The 20,019-nt window shown below is 41.2% G+C and overlaps 1 protein-coding gene across 2 annotated transcripts in view; it reads left to right on the top strand.

Annotated features, from left to right (window-relative positions):
- PRKG1 (protein kinase cGMP-dependent 1) overlaps positions 1-20,019 on the top strand; it is a 1,213,342-nt gene that overhangs the window by 1,174,898 nt on the left and 18,425 nt on the right. For both annotated transcript variants that reach the window (XM_038744169.1, XM_038744170.1), the window contains 2 exons: positions 15,129-15,268; positions 16,835-16,924. In XM_038744169.1, the coding sequence (XP_038600097.1) occupies positions 15,129-15,268; positions 16,835-16,924 (230 nt within the window). The remainder of the gene's footprint in view (positions 1-15,128; positions 15,269-16,834; positions 16,925-20,019) is intronic.

The following is a 20,019-nucleotide window of genomic DNA, read 5'->3' on the forward strand; positions in this document are numbered from 1 at the left end:
GTAACAGAAATCAAGAAAGTGATGAAGGGAAAACCTGACTTTAACTGTGTAGTAATTTGTAAAGTAGATCATTGCTGTTTTTCAATCCAATCAGTGATTTTTTACAGAGTGACTGCTGAGGCTAGTAAGTACTTGGGAGAATACAACAGAAGGTTTCCCTGTCCTCAAATACATTACAGTCTACTGGGGAAGACAGACAAAAATGATTTATAAATAGTGAGATTTAACAGGTAGCACAACGTCAGGCTGAAATAGCTGAATAAGCAATTGAATATGCAAATAAATAGCCATATGGACTTCCAGTTCTCCTGTTACATGAAGGTTGTATTCTTGTGAAAGCTTATACTAAAGAAGTTCACCTGTTCTAGAACTGTACACATTCATCTAAGCAGTTTTTTCAATGATGCGCACCACTCCCTAATTCCATACAGACCAGCCAAAATACATACTAGAAGACATGTTATGGCAAAACTGGGCATACATAAGTGCTGAGGATAGGGATGAAATATCCAAGGTCTAAAGTTTAAAGGTGGGAGTTGAATTGAAAAGACTGAGATGAGATTTTAGGAGGGCTTTAAAGATGGGAGGAGAACTGTGGTCTGGTGAATTGATGGGGAAAGAATGACAGAGAATACCTTGAACAAGGGTTGGAGAAAAGAGAAGAGAGCCGAGATTCAGATAGAAGGCGAGTTTAGGAGGAACGAAGAGTGAGAGCTGGAGAGTAGTGGATTGAGAGTTGATGTTTAAGGTGAGGAGAAGTGGTAGGTGGCCCGTAAATCAATTGTGATGAGTTTTTGCTTAATGCAGATAAATGTGTAGGTCTTTGAGGAATAGATTGTGCTAATTGGAGAAGATGATCCAGGCAATGACATGCAGTATAATAATAATAATCAAATGATAGAAAAAATACTAAGGAATAAAATTATTTTAAAAATGAAAACCTGTATTCTAATTCAGGAACTTTCAGAAAAAAAAACCCCACAAAGGTGTCATTCCAGCCTTATTATGCTGTAGCTATAATAAATGAGAAAGTGCCTTCTTGATTCATAGTACCACTGTGAGTCTGTAAGTCTGCAATAGCCAGCCTGATTAGCAGGTACTTTGTCTACCACCTGCTGCTATGAAGAAGGATCTTGCTTACACTTTTTTGGAGGCAATTATAAATCCCAAATTTAGCTTTTCCTGCAGGAATAACAAACATGTATTTTGACAGCAGATGTGACTTCAAAGACCTGAATAAATGAGAGAAAACATTGCATGGCGTCTCATGCATCCCCTATCTTAAGAAAAACTTCCCTTGAGTCCACTGCTTTCTCCAGTTATCATCCCACCTCCCTCTTACCATACCTTTCCAAATTCCTCATGTGTGTTGCCTACACCCACTGCCTTCACTTTCTTTCCTCCAGTTCTCTTCTTGACTCCTTCCAATCTGGCTTCTGCCCTCTTCACTCCTCAGAAACTGCTGTTTTTCTTGCCAGGTCCAAAAGCCTCTACTACATCTTTATCCTCCTCAAAGTCTCAATTGCCTCTGACAGTGTGGACCTCCCCCTTCTCCTTGAAACTTTATCCTACCTTTGTTTCAGTGAATTGGTTTCCAAAAACTACTTCTCCAGCCCTGGTCTTTTTCCTCCTAGCTGTCTGGCACTCTTTCTCAGTATCTTCCACAGGCTCTACCTCAGCCTCCCTCCCTCTAACTTTGGGAGTCTCTCTAGGCTCAGTTCTGAATCCCATTTTATTCTCCAACTACCCCCATTTTTTTGGATAACTTATTCTCCCCCATGGCTTCAACTACCATCTCTACGCAGATGATTCTCAAATCTACTTCTCCAGCCCTAACCTTCTCCCTCTCTGAAGTCTTGCATTTCTTCCTTCCTTTAGCCCATCTCTGACCTGCCTCCACCTCAAAGTAAACATGTCCTAAACTTACTTTATGTTCTCACCCAATCCCTTTAGACCACTACTCTCCCTATCTTACAAACCCACAATCTTGGCTTTATACATTACTTATCTCTTTCATTCAACATACGTAATAAGTCTGTCACAAAATCCTGTCAGTTCTGCTTCGTAACATCATTAAAATCCACCTTTTCCTCTCCTTCAAAGCGGCTACTACACTGAACCAAATACTTATCAATATCCCAACTTGACTACAGCATCAGCCTCCTTATTGACCTGCCTGTCTTCTTTCTCTCTTCACTCCAGTGCATATTTCACTCTGCTGCCTGGATCACTTTTCAAAAAAAAAAAAACAACCACTCAGTCCATATGTTCCCACTCAAAAACCCCCAATGGTTGACCATCCAACTCCATATCAAACAGAAACTCATCAGCTTTAATGCACTTAGTCAGCTCATCCCCTCCTACTTTACCTTGCTGATTTCCTGCTACAACCCAGTCAGCACACTTGGTTCTTCTAGTGACAATTTACTCACTGTATTTCAGACTTGTCTATCTTGCCTCAGACCCCATGTCCGCATCCTCCCTCTGGCCTGGAACTCCCTCACGCTTCATACAGAGCAGACCAATACTCTCCCCAACTTCAAAGCCTTATTAAAAGCATAACTCCTCCAATTCTTTTATTGACATCTTTTTCCCTACTCCCATTCCCTTTTGTGCCACCTATGCATTTGGATGTATACCCTTTGAGTTCTTGATATGCACCCTACCCTCAGCCCCACAGCACTCATATTTATGGCTGTAATTCATTTATTTTAATGTCTTTCTTACCCTCCAGATTCTAAGCTCCTAATGGGGAGGGAATGTGTCTACCAACTCTGTTGTATTGTACTTTCCCACAGAGCTCTGCACATAGTAAGAGCTCAAGAAATACCACTGAATAATTGAATGATTATCTTAAGAAAGGTATCTCCTGTGACTGTGCCCTCTTTGGTGACACTGGCTGACACTATTGTGATTAATTAATATCTCCAATAATATCTTACTTTGAGTCACATCTTACATCAAAAGTATTATTCCAAATCATTTAATAGCAAAATGACCTTGAGCAAGAGCAAATGTCATTCATAAGAAGCATTCATTCAATCATATTTATTGAGCGCTAACTGTGTGCAGAGCACTGTACTAAGCACTTAGCACTGTACTAAGCGCTTACATTACATGTACATTAGAGAAGCAGCGTGGCTCAGTGGAAAGCTCCTGGGCTTGGGAGTCAGAGGTCATGGGTTCTAATCCTGGCTCCGCCACTTGTCAGCTATGTGACTTTGGGCAAGTCACATAACTTCTCTGGGCCTCAGTTACTTCATCTGTAAAATGGGGATTAAGACTGTGAGCCCCGTGTGGGACAGCCTGATTACTTTGTATCCCCACAGCACTTAGAACAGTGCTTGGCACATAGTAAGTGCTTAACAAATGCCATCATTATTATTATTATTATTATGTGCAAGCCCATTTTAGTTTCAACTATGTGCTTAAAACATGAGTGGCCTATTTTTGTTTTTTGATTCAGGGCTTTAAAATAGTAATTTATATTCAAGCTCATTTTAAAATGAAAAAGTAAGAAAATATTCTCTTATGGAATAGATTAATCATGAAGATATTGATTGATGTCTTTCCTGGTCATCAATTATGTCACAGTGCTATTCTTAGGTGTTCGTAAAAAGGTTTTATAGGCCCTGATCCTAGAGAAGTAAAATAACCTGAACAATAGGAGTTCTGCCACCACATAATGTCTAATCAAACACCTCCAGGTTTAATCACTCTAGAATTGTTATAAAGAAGCAGATTCCAATTTAGCATAACTGATGGTGTGGTTTGGGAAGTTTTGGATGAATTATTGAAGCAAGCTTTATAATTTCTTTCTCTGAAAGCCCTTAGCAATCGAAGTTGTCTGGAATGAGCTGGGGAGTTGTAGGGTTAAAACCACCCAATTGTACCTGCTAGACTACGGGTACATTTTGGGCAAAGAATGTGTCTGTTTATTGTTGTACTCTCCCAAATGCTTGGTACAGGGCCCTGCACACAATCAGAGCTCAATTAACATAATTGATTGATTGACTGACAAGATAGGATTTGCTGATGGAGAGACTTGGAGTCAATTGTGAAGAGGCTGTCCTTGATGAAGTGGAAAATGGGGAGTTAATGGATGAATTTGATGAGTGGAGATCTGTGAGCTAAGCAATACTTCCAAAAACATGACCCATAGTATATTTTGGAAGGGGAAGAGGCTGAAAACAGAGATCAAGGAAGAAGCTGAATCAATAGTCTAATGGCGATATGACAAATGATAGGATTGGTAGTTGTTTGAGTGGAGCTTTCTGCAGAATGTTTTTGAAAAGAATCAGGGGCATTTAGCAGAGGATTGAATGTAACTTTGATGAACTGAGGAGGTGCCAAGGTTGTAGGCTTCTGGGACAGGAAGAATGGTTGTGTTATCAACAGAGATGGGAAATTTAGAAGGAGCAGGTTTAGGAGAAAGATGTCTCTAAGAAAGGTTGAAAGGGCCACATTTTGCCTACCATGTGGTCTTGGGCAGGTCACTAAACTTCTCTGACCTCAGTTTCCTCAGCCGTAAAATGGGAATTAAATTGCTGTTCTTCACTCTTCCTAACCCCCACCAATATTTATATGATGAGCCCCGAGTGGGACAATTACAGTGGCCTGATTATCTTGTATCTGTCTATCTCAGCATAGTAGATTCTTGGCATATGACTTGGCACAAAATAAGTGCTCAACAAATGGCACAGTTATTATTTTAATTACCTGGCCAATCAGTCTGGTGGGAATGTCACTGAAGTAAAGAATTGCAAGTCAAGCTGTATGAGTGATGCTGACAGAGACCCAGTCTCATACAGGGGAGAGAAGAATCTGGTTTTGCTTCTTCTCTCATCCTGAGTTTCAGCACCTTGGCCTAACTCATTTTGTACAGTTGCTCTTCCATCTCTAAACTTTGACCCCTTTCAGAATGGATTTGGAAATTTTGTCTGTAACCCTACCACGCTAACCTGACATTAGACCCATTCAACTTGCCAAAGACCAGTACAACTTTGGAGATGTTAAAGGCACTTGGAAAAATATCCTCTTTCATCTCAGGGTTTATTCACTGCAAGTGTTATGTTCATTCATTCATGCCACTAGTACAATGAGACAAAATCTTCAATCTGTAGTGAAAGTGACTCAAAAAACTGGATGTTATCACCTCAGTTGAAATGATAATACCTCATCATACTATGACTTTCAGGGTGATATTTTACTTAAGAATGTTTGGGGGTTTTTTTGTTTGTTTTTGTTGTTGTTTTAAATTGTATTAAGTGCTTAGTATGTGCCGGGCATTCATTCATTCAATCATATTTACTGAGCGCTTAATGTGTGCAGAGCACTGTACTAGGCACTTGGAAAGTATAATTCGGCAACAGATAGAGACAATCCCTACCCATTCATCCATTCACTCAATTATGTTTATAGAGCACTTACTGTTACTATGTACAGAGCACTGTACTAAGTGCTTGGGAAGTACAAGATGGCAACCTATAGAGATGGTCCCTAACCAAAAACGGTCTCACAGTCTGGAAGTGGGGAGAGAGACAACAAAACAAAAGAAGTAGACAGGAATCAATAGCATCAAAATAAATAAATATAATTAAATATTATATATATACATTATAAATAAAATAAATAGAATAATAAATATGTATATATATACACAAGTGCTGTGGGGGCAGGGGGGTAGAGCAGAGGGGTGCAGTAGGAGTGCTGGGAAGAAGGAGCAGAGGAAAAGGGGGGCTGAGTCTGGGATGGTCTCCTGGTAGAGGTGAGCTTTCAGTAGGACTTCAAAGCGGGGAAGAGAGCTAGTTTGACAGACGTGAGGAGGGACGGCATTCAGGCCAGAGGTAGGACATGGGCCAGGGGTCAATGACAGGACAGATAAAAACGAGGCACAGTGAGGAGGTTAGCGGCAGAGGAGTGGAGTGGGTGGACTGAGCTATACAAGGAGTAAAGGGAGGTGAGGTGGGAGGGTGCAAGGTGATAGAGAGCATTGAAGCCAATAGTGAGGAGTTTTTGCTTCATACGAAGGTTGGTAATAATAATAATAATAATGGCATTTATTGGCATAATGGCACTATGTGCAAAGCACTGTTCTAAGTGCTGGTAGGCAATCACTGAAGATTTTTAATGGAGGGTGGGGTGGCATGCCCAGAGAATTTCTGTAGAAAGATAATCCAGGCAGCAGAATGAAGTATAGACTGAAATGGGGAGAGACAGGAGGTTGGGAGATCAGAAAGGATGCTGATGCAGTAATCCAGTCAGGATATGATGAGTGCTTGTACTAACAAGATAGTGGTTTGGATGGAGAGGAAAGCATGGATCTTGGCGACGTTGTGAAGGTGAGACCAGCAGGGCACCGTACAGAGGGCTGGGGTAGATAGAAGAAAATCAGATTGGACATAGCCCATGTCCAACATGTGATTCACTGTTAATTCTCATTTTAGAGATGAGGCAACTGAGGCACAAAGAAGTTAAGTGACTTCCCCAAGGTCACCCAGCAGACAAGTGTTGAATCAGAATTAGAACCTAGGTCCTCTGACTTTCAGGACCTTGCTCTTTCCATCAGGCCATGCTGTTTCCCATTACTAAATGCCTATTGAGTTCCTGGGGAAAGTTGAAATCCAATACATTTTCTTAACCAACAAGGAGTGTACACTCCAAAAGGGGAGGCAAATGTAAATATATGGCAGTTTGAGCTAAGTAAGAGGATCAGTTGAGTATTGCTTTCTTCACATCGACTGTGAGCCTGTTCTTGGGTAGGGATTGTTTCTATCTGTCGTTGATTTGTACTTTCCAAGTGCTTGGTTCAATGTTCTGCACACAGTAAGCACTCAATAAATACTATTGAACAAATGAACGAACGAATGACTGTGAACCTCTGGAAGACCAGAATTCATGTGTAATATTCTCCTGAGTATTTTTCCCAGTGCTTTGCACATAGACACTTAATAAATATTATAAAATACTAATAGTAGTAGTAGTAGTATTACTACTACGACCTCATCTATAAAATGGGGATTAAAACTGTGAGCCCCCGGTGGGACAACCTGATCACCTTGTAACCTCCCCAGTGCTTAGGACAGTGCTTTGCACATAGTAAGCACTTAACAAATACCATCATTATTATTATTAGTAGTAGTAGTAGTAGTACCCTTAGCTCCAGGGGAAGAGCTTCTTAATACTTTTTCAGAGTTGCTCACAGTGCTCACTCTTATACAGTGATAAGGGGATCAGGGAGCAGAATCAATTCCATTTCATGTTCTTGGCTATTCTAAAATCTTTGTGTCCAGCCTTATTGGGGAGGAAAAAAGTCCAGTACTTTAGGGCTGCAGTAATATATTAAACAGTTTCTATTAAGAACTACTGAGTGCAGAGCATTGTATGAGGAAAACAACAGTAGATGATGTGGCCTTAAAGGACTTTACAATCTAATGGTTTGACAGGGGGAGGATGGTTGATGTAAATGGACTGGTATACTATGATTAAGAGAATCGTTAAAAATAGTAGGCATGAGTTGATGGCATGAACTGATCAGGCAAATTAGGAAATAATAATAATAATGGCATTTATTAAGCGCTTACTATATGTAAAGCACAGTTCCAAGTTCTGGGGAGGTTACAAGGTGATCAGGTTGTTCCATGGGGGACTCACAGTCTTAAACCCCATTTTACAGATGAGGTAACTGAGGCCCAGGGAAGTTAAGTGACTTGCCCACAGTCACACAGCTGACAAGTGGAGGAGCCGGGATTTGAACCCATGACCTCTGACTCGAAAGCCCATGCTCTTTCCACGGAGCCACGCTGCTTCTCAAATGAATCAGGGAATGCCTCAGAGAGGGGGTGACATTTTAAAACAGTTTTGAAGGAGGAAATTGACGTGGTTGGAAGAAACTGAGTAGATTGAAGGGTGTATGAGCCTGTTCTTTGTGCAGCACCTCTCTGCAGGGAATAGTTTGTGTTCACATTGAAAGGATCTAAGCCACCTGAGGCTCACTGAGAGACAGCAGTATGCCCTGAAAACTCCAGCATTCTTCCCTTCAGTTGGGTATTCACTGAGGAAATGAAGGTTAGCTTAACTGTCCTCTATCCCTTTAGGAGTCTGTGCTGGTGCTACTCTACTCCCTGCCTCATAGTGTAACACCACTATGGGTGTCCAAGAGATCATTCAATTTTGGTCTCTGAACGGAGATGCTCAGAAGTACTTTTCATGTCTTATTAAAATCTGTACAATCTCTAGTGGGAGTTGAAACAAAACAGACGGAAGTAATTCCTGTACTTTTTTAGACTTTGACTGAACCTCATCCTGAAATGTCCTAAAAATTTTTGAAGACTTCATGCTTTAAAGTGCTGGCAACAGTTTCTGTGTTTTCTGTGGCTCCATGGAAAGAACATGGGATTTGGAGTCTGAGGTCATGGGTTCAAATTCTGGCTCTGCCAATTGTCAGCTCTGTGACTTTGGGCAAGTCACAACTTCTCTGGGCCTCAGTTACCTCATCTATAAAATGGGGATGAAGACTGTGAGCCCCACATGGGACAACCAGATCACCTTATATCCCCCTGCACTTAGAACAGTGCTTTGCACATAGTAAGTGCTTAACAAATACCATCATTATCATCATCATTATTATTATTATTGTTTCCTTTTGAGACATGGGTGTGTTCAGTCATATTTACTGAGCAGTTATGATGTGCAGAGCACTGTACTAAGCACTTGGGAAAGTACATTGCAACCGTAAACGGTGACATTCCTTGCCCACAGGAGCTTACAGTCTAGAGTCATTGTGTGGGGGGGGTGGGAGGGGGGGTATGAATGGGGGTGAAGGAGGAGATGGTGTGTAATGTGAATTTCTATAACACCCACCTTCCACAATTTTCCAATGCAATGACCCTTCAGTGGAGGACAGTTTAATCATGAGTAATTTTTCATTTTTATTTAAGGTTGTATGGGAGTAGATAGTTCTCCTGAACAATTAGGAAAGTTAATGAAATATGAAAACCAGTTCCCTTTCTAAGGTTTTAATTGATGAATGCAGTAACATGTTGCTGAAATTACTTGTGTCTTCAATTTTTCTTTTTCTTAAACATGACGTTATGACAGATGTTTGGTAACTTAAGTACTTGACAGGGTAGAAAGGAATATATGTGTGAAACTATAAAACAAATTGCTATTCTTTTTTTAATGGTATAGCCACAGTGTCCTAGCAGGGGAAGGTGATATGTGAGGTTATGAGGATGCATATCTCTGTGTGTCTGTGTGTGTACACACACATATATACAGGCACACTATACACATCTTATATGGTATATATTTTATTAATAACAATAATAATAATAATAGTAATGGTATTTGTTAATTGCTTAGTATGTGCCAGGTACTATACTAAGTGCTGGGGGGAATACAAACGAATCGGGTTGGACAAAGTCCCTGTGCTGAATGGGGCTCAGAACCTTAATCCCCATTTTACAGATGAGCTAACTGAGGTGCAGAGAAGTGAAGTGATTTGCCCAAGGTCACACAGCAGAGAAATGGTGGAGCCGGGATTAAAACCCATGACCTTCTGATTCCCAGGCCCATGCTGTATCCACTATAACATGCTATTTCACATGCATACATTTACACAGGCCCCTATCCTCTGTATTTAAAGGCATTGATGACAATAGTGAGATCATATGTAAGTGAATGAATGTGGCTCCATCCTACACTATTTACCTGTTTTTATGGCATTTGTTAAACACTATATGTCAAACACAGTTCTAAGTGCCGGGGTAGATATAAATTAATCAGATTGGGCACAGTCCCTGTTCCACTTGGGGCTCACAGTCTTAGTAGGAGAGATAACTGGTATTTAATTCCCACTTTGCAGATGAGGGAACTGAAGCTCGGAGAAGTTAAATGACTTGCCCAAAGTCACACAACAAGCAAGCAGCAGAGTCAGGATTAGAACCCAGGCCTCTGACTCCCTGTCACGCGTTCTTTCCACTAGGCCTCTGTGTTTCAATTACCCTTAATAATTACCCTTTGCTACACTGATAGTTTTGCCCGAGTATCTGCCTGTGTATTCAAAACAACAAGAATCTCTGCTTAAGGAGATTGACTCCCGTCTTGATTGCCGAGTGCCAGCCTCATCAGTTTCTGTGGTTGTCTTCCAAGAGCGCACTCCTGCAGCATGTTTTTTGGGACTGTGCCTCACAGTGTAGTTAAAGCTTTTGATCTGCTCTGCCTTGTGTGTAGTACCCACCTGAGATCTTCCTGTAGTGGTTGTTGCCATCATATAGTACAGTATGACAGCAACTGTGCTCTGCACACAGTAAGTGCTCAATAAATACGATTGATTGATACAGTCTCCTCAGTTGTCCCATTCAACAAAGCTGGGTTGCTGTGCGAATTTCCTGAGCTGACAGCATCTATCTAGACTGTAAGCTACTTGTGGGCGGGAATCATATTGATGTTGATATGGTGAAAGGCTTAGAGATGGTGACACTGAAGATGTTTTCTGGGGTAGATCCAAGTTTCATAACCGTACGTAGAGTTGGACAATATCCATAGCACTGTAGGCTGCTAGTTTGGTATGAAGCTTAATATGCTGTCAGCTCCACACTCCGGCTTCCAAAATATGTACTAAACTTCTTTATTTGGCTTACCTGCATAGATAAGGAAGAAGCATGGTCTAGTGATAAGAGCCCTGGAAATCAGAGTCACTGATTCTGTCACTTGTCTGCTCAGTGGTATCGGACAAATCACTTACCTTCTCGGTGCTTCAGGATACTCATCTGAGCATCATGGTTTAGTGGATAGAACATGGGCATGGGAGTCTGAAGGTCATGGGTTCTAATCCTGATTCTGCAACTTGTCTGCTAAGTGACCTTGGGCAAGTCCCTTCATTTGTCTGTGCCTCAGTTACCACATCTGTAACATGGGGATTGAGACTGGGAGCCCCACATGGGACAGGGACTATGTCCAACTCAATTTGCTTGTATCCACCCCAGCAGTTAATACAGTGTCTGGCACCTAGTAAGTGCTTAACAAATACCATCATCAGTATTATTATTAAAATGGCAATTAAATACCTGTTTTCCCCCCTACTTAAGACTGGGTTCCCAGGTAGGGCAGAGATTGACTGTAAACTGTAAGTCATTATGGGCAGGGAATGTGCCTGCTAATTTTGTTGTATTGTACTCTCCTAAGCACTTAGTACAGTGCTCTGCACATAGTAAACACTCAATAAATATGATTGATTGATTGACTGTCTGACCTGATTATCTTATATCTTCACCAGAATTTATTTAAAGTACTTGGCATATAGTAAGCACTTGACTAAAATATTAATTTTATTATTATTACTACTTTTTGGCTGAAGGTCTTAGCTGTCTTCAGGCTAATTATCAGTATAGAGTGCTGTGCAAGCTCTGTGAAATGATTATTAATCAACTAAATTTCCTCAGAGAGCAGTCTTCAGAGAGCACAGTCTTCCACATATAACAACTCCAGGTGACTGCCTCAGGGACCTACAGATGGTCAAAGCTTCTTGATTTGGATGAGTTCTCTGATAGATCAGAAGCATGTTTTGACACTAGCTCCCAGGTGACTTGTCATATCCTAAACAAGGACAGCACCAAATAGGTTGGATGGGACTATATTTATCTTCCCACAGTGCGGTTGGGTAGAAGGGCAATCAGAAAATATTCAATTCTGACTCAGCAAGCCATATCATTGTAGAATAGCTTGAGAATCTTGGTGAATGTCTCAGGGCAATCAAATTGACTTAGTAGTTGCCATGGTCCTTATATTTTGTGTGTGCAAAGATAGGACATGACTATGATTAAAAATCAGAGAGGGAGAATAACAGGGTTACTTCAATGAGAAATAAAAATTAAAGTTTGACTTGGGGGAGATTTGTCCGGGAAGAGAAGACAAGAGTCTCAAACAGTAGTATTAGAAAAAATCCACATACTAGTGTTAAAGTATAAGACAAGGTCACATCCAGAAGAGGGTGGTTTAAATCTTTTCAAAACTAGGCCAACAGAAGGACTGTAAGGATAGGAGCATTGAGTACCAACCCGCTGATGCGAAGGGGTCTGGTTTTGCTTATACTTCTCAGAAATTAACAGGGCAGTCAGGGAAGAGAGTGACTTCTCTGCCAATAGTGGGAAAGCCTCCCCTCTGCCCCCAGGGCAGGGCCTAATTCTACTCAGGGAAAACTTGGGAAAGGCCCAGTTTTGAACTTCCTATTTTGTGCTGTGCTCGCTTGTCTGCTCCTTTGACACCCATTCAGAAGAAGTTCCATATGGATATTGCTTATACTTTACCTGAAGTTAAGTGGAAGCTAGGGTGCATTGACTTGGGGTGATTTTTCATCTAATCCTTTTTGTTTATCCACTTGCCTAAGCAAGGACTTTAGACAGCTTCATACCGAAGTATAGAGTGTCTGGTTCCTAATAATTGGATCATCAACCTTGGCCCTTGCAGGTTTGAACTTCTGTGGATTTAAATGTCATGTTGTCAACATTGGTTTAGGTATTTTGGATTGACAGTCTTTCCAATTTGTGGCATTGATTAATCCCCAATTTTGGTTATTATCTAGTTTGAGAATCTGGTTTGGCCAAGGGTTTTGGAGCCCTCATGGAGCTCTTAACTGTGTTTTGGCTGGAGCATTTAATCAAGCATTCTCCTTGACTCACTCCAAATGCAAGATGCCTAATTTTGATCATATTTTGGATCTGTATAGCTAAAGGACCCCTATTTCAATCTCATGAAGCAAGAGCTTCAGAGTTTACTTGGCAGAAAGCAAAGTGTTTAAAATTTTAAATTTCATATGCACTTATTTCTACCCCTAGATCAACATCCATTTTATTTTAAAGACACATAATGACTTCTACAACCAGTAAGCAGATTATGAGGCTATTGGCATATAAATCCCATGAATAAGATGTGCATTTGAGAAAATCATGTCCTGAAACAATAAAGGAGCTTGCAATAAAATGATGCATAAATGTAAAATTTTTGCCTTTATGGTATTTACTTCATCTGATTTGATTTGCCTTTCAGTTTCTTAAATCTGGTCCCATCTGCTTTATGCACAGTAGTTCTCTGACTGAGAGATATCCCTACATGGGCTTAGTAGAATGTTCTTAAGAAGTCCCTGAAGGGCTCAGGTGGCAGGGCTGGACGTCAGAAAAGTTCTGAAAACCTGGAAATTTCTGTTTTCCAACATATCCCTCACCAAGTTCTCTCCAAGTTGGAATCTCTATATTCTGGGTTCCTGCAGGAGGGAAGGGTCAGTATAAGATAATAATAATGATAACAATAATAATAGTAATACTTGTTAAACACTCAACCACAGGGATAGATACAAGATACTCAGGTCAGACACAGTACCTGTCCCAATCAGAATTCAATTTCTAAGTAGAGGGAGAACTGCCTTGATAGGGAGTTGGAGTTTTAGTGAAGTTATTTGCCTAAGGCCGACAAGATAAGGTGTAGGCCAAGGAGAGGTACAATGAAAGAAGAGGGAGAGACCATTTAGTGGGTGGAAAAGAAAGTGTCTAAGTGTTTATGTCTCTGAGTTTATTACTATGAACGTAATTTAAAGTGACTCTAAGCACAAGGACAGAAGAAAAGGTGAAAAGCACATGACAAGCATTTTAACAAAGTGAAACAGGCCAAGGAAACAAGTGATGAAAGTGAAAGGGCAAAGAAACAAGATAGTAATGGAAAAAGAGCAAGGCAGTCCAGTGCTAACCAGAAGGAGCCTAAGGAACACACGGATGTGTCTAAATGGGCTCCATCTATAAATGGCATTTGTTAAGCAATTACTATGTGCAAATCACTGTTCTAAGCGCTGGGGGGATACAAGGTGATCAGGTTGTCCCGCATGGGGCTCACAGTCATCATCCCCATTTTACAGATGAGGTAACTGAGGCTCCAAGAAGTTAAATGACTTGACCACAGTCACACAGCAGACATGTGGCCGAGCCGGGATTCGAACCCACGACCTCTGACTCCAAAGCCCTGGCTCTTTCCACTGAGCCATGCTGCTTCTCTGAGCCACACTGCTTCTCTGTACACACATATGTACGTATGTGTGTAGTTATAAGTCGGTGACTGTGAATGTCTGTGTCTGTGTCTTGTACATCGCTTGTCTGGGCCTTTTTGGCCTGTCTGCCTCTTCCAATTTTACACCTCTGAGTATCCATATACCACTTCCCCTGACCTTAACTCCTTCTGACAGGAGTCAGTCCCTTCATCTGGCCTGAGTTGACTGGGTGTGGGCATCTTAGCTCCCCAGGTTTAACTTCATCCACTTGACTCATTGTGCGGAGGTTAGTATAACATCTGGTAAGAATGCTCTATGTTCCATCTCCTACCATGCAGTGGTTCAAAGCAAAGCTCTGTGCCAGATCTCAAATCATGGAAAGGGGAAGTGGTGTAGAGAATGAGGGAAGCTACTGGGTCCATTTTCTAGAATGTAAGTGCATTGTGGGCAGGTAAAATGGGTATGTTTATTGTTCTATTGTACTCTCCCAAGGACTTAGTATAGGGTTCTGCACACAGTAAACTCTTAATAATTACAAATGACTGACTGATGGCCAGTGTGCAGTCAGTACAGTTGTGCCTAAATGTTCCTCCACTGGTAATCCTGCTGCTACCTCCAAGATACCCCATACTCCCAACAGACTCAAGCCTGCTAGGAGATTCTCTTCTTGTACCTCATTCATTCCCAGGAGCAAGGAGAAATTCAGAAAGGTCTTTAGAGAAGCAGTAAACTAATGGTAGGTAGGAATACTCAAGCCCAATCAACAATAAAAATCAATTGATTACTCTATTAATTGCATCTGTGTCAGCCCTCAGGACCATGACTCACTGACTTGGAGGAATGATTAGTGCAGGACATCTCTCTTAAGGATATATTTTTATTTTTCCTCTAGCTAATCTAGTTAAAAGGGACTTGGTCTCTGATATGGAACATAGGTCTGGCACATTAGGCAGATTTTTCTCAAAAAAAAAAAAATAACTGAAGGTCTTTGTGCTTCAGCTGCTCTGTCCATAGAGTGGGAAGAGAAATACCAATGGAAATAAAATTTTAAAAAATCTGTCCTACTCTTTATTGTTTTTTTCCTTTATTCAAGGTCCAGCTGAAAAGTGAAGAATCCAAAACATTCGCAATGAAGATTCTCAAGAAACGCCACATAGTGGATACGAGACAGCAAGAGCACATCCGTTCTGAAAAGCAAATAATGCAAGGGGCTCACTCAGACTTCATTGTGAGGTGCAGTACTGGCACTTATTACATTCCATTTACCATATTCAAGCTGAAATTGCTTCCCAAAAATTTAGAGTCAGTCAGCAACCCCTCCCCATGGCTTTGAAAAGGGTGAGATTAAGGATCAGGTTACATCTTCGGGGTTTAAGGAGGAGCTAGTTCAGAACAAGGTTCCTCTCATGGTTTGTGTTCACTGTCTTTGGTGGGCTTGAAGAAGGCTTGTCAACTTCTTTTCTGAGAACGCTGGGAATAACCAAATTGCTCCTCCCTAAGAGGTTCAGGTTCTGTGCTTTAATGCCTCAGTTTACCCTGGGGAGTCCAAGCTTGAATGAACCCTCTTGGCTTGTAAAATAAGAGCCCTAAACCTTTGGGTGAAGTCATGAGTAGAGGAGGTGGGGAAGCAGCATTATCAGGTTCCCAGCATCTTTCACCAACAGGAATAGAGTTTTCTTACCTTTCCCAAGGCACCACAAACCATTGGTAAACCCATGGGGTTCAAGAAGAATCATATATATTTCATAATTGCAGGGATGTAAATGAGAAAATGGCAGCAGCTCAACACAATCTTTCTTTTTCCCCTCATTTTCCTCCTTTCTCCTCTATGTGCAGCCAGCTGGAGAAGAAAAGGCCCACTCTCAATAGAGCCACTATTCATTATAAAATTATTCTGTTCCCCCGGTATCAGTTAAAGATAATAAAGGTTTTCAAAAGCAAAGTCAACCATAGTTCCCTAGGGCTCACAAAGAATTATTTTAGAGAGATTTCTGACCTGCCAATGATCTTGCACAGGAAAAAAAGATCTAAAGAAACACACTCATAACTTGAAAAAAAAGTGCTTAGCCCTACCACTGAATTATCTTGTAATCATTTTCCTGGCAGTTTTGAGCATCCTGTTCTCTGTCTTTTATTTGTGGTGTTTGTTAAGTACTTACTATGTGCCAAGCATTATGCTAAGTGTTGAATTAGATACAGAATCACCAGGTCTCACATGGAACTCATAGTCTAAGTATGAGGAAGAATAGCTGGAGACCCATAAAGACAGGAAACAAGGTAATGACAAAATGTCTACCCTTACTCAGTCAATCAAAAGTATTTATTGAGTACTTAGATTTTGCAGAGATTTGAAATAACCTCTTCATCCTATCTCAGGTACATCATCTATAAAATGGAGATTAAGACTGTGAGCCCCCTTGTAGTACGTGGACTGTGTTCAACCTGATCAGTTTGTCATCTCAGAACTTAGTACTGTGGCTGGCACATAGAAAATGCTAAACAAATGCAATTTTTTTAAAAATCAGGCAACATGCATAATGCTCTACTTTCTATTATGTCAACAGTTTTTTATTTGTTTCCTTGGAATCCAAACAGATTATAGAAGTTTTAGTATCAAGAAATTTGAGATTTGTCTGTTTCTCTAAAAGCTTCTCCACTTTGAAAGAGAAGTTTTATTTATTATTTATTTGTTTATTTTCTTTTCAGCTAAAAAAGCCTAAATACCAGATAAGGATAATAATGTGGACACTGGCAAGCCTTAAGTATTTTGTTCATTTTGTCTGTCTTTGCAATCCACAGACTCTACCGAACCTTCAAGGACAGCAAATATTTGTATATGTTGATGGAAGCGTGCCTGGGCGGAGAACTTTGGACTATTCTCAGGGATAGGTAGGGAATTCAAGAAATATGATGTATCTACAAATGTAACATATATGTGGTCTTCTTTGATAAGGATGTCTTTCCTTGCTTTCCCTCAAAGTTTTTGGCTTTTAAAGATCATTAATTAGTTTGCCCTCTATTAGGGCAAGTTGTACTACCTCTTTGGGATCCTGAGAAATATTCAGGGGGTATGCTGTGAAGCAGTGTGGCCAAGTGGATAGACTATGGGCCTGGGAGCCTGGGTTCTAATCCCAGCTCCACCACATGTTTGCTGTGTGAAGTCACTTAACTTCTCTGTTCCTCAGTGACCTCATCTGTAAAATGGGGATTAAGACCGTGAGCCCCTTGTGGGCCAGGGACTGTGTCCACCATGATTAGTTTGTATCTACTCCAGAGGTTAATACAGTCTATGGGACATATTAAGTGCTAATCAAATACGATTAAAAAATACTTCTCACATCCCTAATGCTCGTACTTCAAACTCCTCATACTCTTCTTGATAATTCCTCCAGTTTGGTGGCCCTTATCCCCATGGACAAAGGAATACCAAAGTTCCAATTAGACAATAAGCTGTGGTCCTGGAGTGTCCATCCAAACCAAGGAGCCCAGCTCCCTGGAAGTAGTGAAGGAGGGGGCAGACAGAGAAGGCATAGTGCAATTTCCAGTGTTTTCCCCGAAGTAATTTGCAGCCTCGATTTTTTTGCACTATTTTCATGTCATGGTCTTCAATTATTAGATTTGACTCAACTAAAATTCCTCTTGCAGTAAGTTAAATCCTTAGCCTCCTCCCTTAGGGTTTATATTTTTGAAATGTGCACAGACTGTTAGAAATGTTAGCCCACATTTGTTCCGTAGATTTTAATCCCTTAATCATTCTTCAGATGACATGTTTTTAATTGTTTGAGTCCATTTGGTTCCCATTCCCTCAGATTGCTTTCACCTGGCTAGATCTTTTTAACACCAAGATAATAATAATAATAATAATGTTGGTATTTGTTAAGCGCTTACTATGTGCAAAGCACTGTTCTAAGCGCTGGGGTAGAAACAAGGTAATCAGGTTGTCCCACGAGGGGCTCACAGTCTTCATCCCCATTTCACAGATGAGGGAACTGAGGCCCAGAGAAGTGAAGTGACTTGCCCAAAGTCACACAGCTGACAAGTGGCAGAGGCGGGATTTGAACCCACGGCCTCTGACTCCAAAGCCCGTGCTCTTTCCACTGAGCCACGCTGCTTCCCCAAGATGCCTCCAAGTGAAACTGGAATTCCTGTGGAGATGCAACTGATAAGAGTGGGTTGAAAAGAGCTATTATCTAACTATTCGGCAATATCCTATATATTTGCAGTTAGCCCCAAAGTATCGCTAGGCACTTTTATTAACATAGAACAATACAAACATCATATCTGATCTGCTGTTCCTATCACAACTAGATTTTTTCACTATGGCAGATTTCCAGGTTGTTATTTTCTTCCTATCCTATATCTGAGTTTATGAGATGAATGATTTCAAGTGCTTCTTCATTTAAATTTCATTTTTACTCATTTTTATTTCCCTGAGATGTCTACATCTGTATGGACTAAACCTAGAAAATCCTGTTTGGGTTCAAATCAGAAGGGGCAAAGCTAACATTAGCAAACTCCCACCCATAAATCTATCTCTATCCTAACAGCAGCACCAGCCTCTTTTCCTGACTGACAGAGAACATTCCAGACTTTTCAACCTCTCCCACCACTTTCTGGTCTTTTTATGGTCACCCTGTGGTCTCCTTGAATGGAGAGGGACCTTGAGGGTTTTGGTAAAGTTTACATTTAATTATCTGATCAGGTAAACAGCACATGCCCAGGTTTGACACTCTAAAAGTAGCCTGTCATCTTGAGAATCAGAAAGTAGACAAGCGGCAATATGAAGGGAAATGTAAGACAAAGAGGATTTTGGTCTTTCCAGTCTCACTCCTTTCTTCCCAGTCACCACTGTCGTGGGTGGCATCACTGTGATTCCCGAGTCCAGAGAGGCTGGGAGGTTGGAGGAGAAGGAAAGAATGAATCAGGGGAGCACAGAACAGCTGCAGCTGTCAATCAGGATGATTCCAGGGCCAATCCAGAAGAGAATAAACCCAAAGACAAGTGGTCATGAAAAGCATCCCCTTTTTTTCAAAGATCAACCCTGATGGCTGTAAGCCCGACTAACTGACCAATAAATATCAAATTCCCCACATTAGCTGGCTGTTGAGTCAGATACCATGAGCACACTAAAGATCATGTGGAATCTGCAGCTTAGTGGAAAGAACATAGGGCCTGGGATTCACAGGATCTGAGTTCTAAACCCATCTCTGCCATGCACTTGCTGTGTGACCTTGGTCAGGTCGCTTCTTAACTTCTCTGTGCCTCAGTCCACTCGTCTACCAAATGGGGATTCATTACCTGTTCTCCCTCCTACTTATAAATGTGAGCCCCAGGTGGGCCCCATTTGGAACCTGATTTTCTTGTTTCTACTTCAGCACTTTGTACAGTGTTTCACACATATTAAGTGCCGTGCAAATACCACACCCCTCTCAGGGTCACACCTGGAGAGTTTCCAGTACATTACCGGTCTCGGCTATGGGAGGGAGGGTCAAGCAGAGGCATACCCACTCCATTCCTAGCTTGGGAAGTGGCTAGCGAGTGGAATGCAATCTGCTATAAGTCAAAACTCAGCTGTTCTGGGCAGCAGTGGCATGGGAGAGAATTGAGGGCAGAGATTGAGGTTTACTGAGAAGCAGCATGGCTCAGTGGAAAGAGCCCGGGCTTTGGAGTCAGAGGTCAGGGGCTCAAATCCCAGCTCCACCAATTGTCAGCTGTGTGACTTTGGGCAAGTCACTTAACTTCTCTGGGCCTCAGTTCCCTCATCTGTAAAATGGGGATTAAGACTGTGAGCCCCATGTGGGACAACCTGATCAACTTGTATCCCCCCAGAGCTTAGAACAGTGCTTTGCACATAGTAAGCGCTTAACAAATACCATCATTATTATTATTATTATTATCATTACTGTGCAGAAGGCGGAAATGGTAAACCACTTCCATGTTTTTACCAAGAAAACTGTATGGTTACACTACCAGAACGATTGCAG

This window comes from Tachyglossus aculeatus, chromosome 3 (genome assembly GCF_015852505.1).
Source record: "Tachyglossus aculeatus isolate mTacAcu1 chromosome 3, mTacAcu1.pri, whole genome shotgun sequence".
NCBI classification, from domain to species: domain Eukaryota; kingdom Metazoa; phylum Chordata; class Mammalia; order Monotremata; family Tachyglossidae; genus Tachyglossus; species Tachyglossus aculeatus.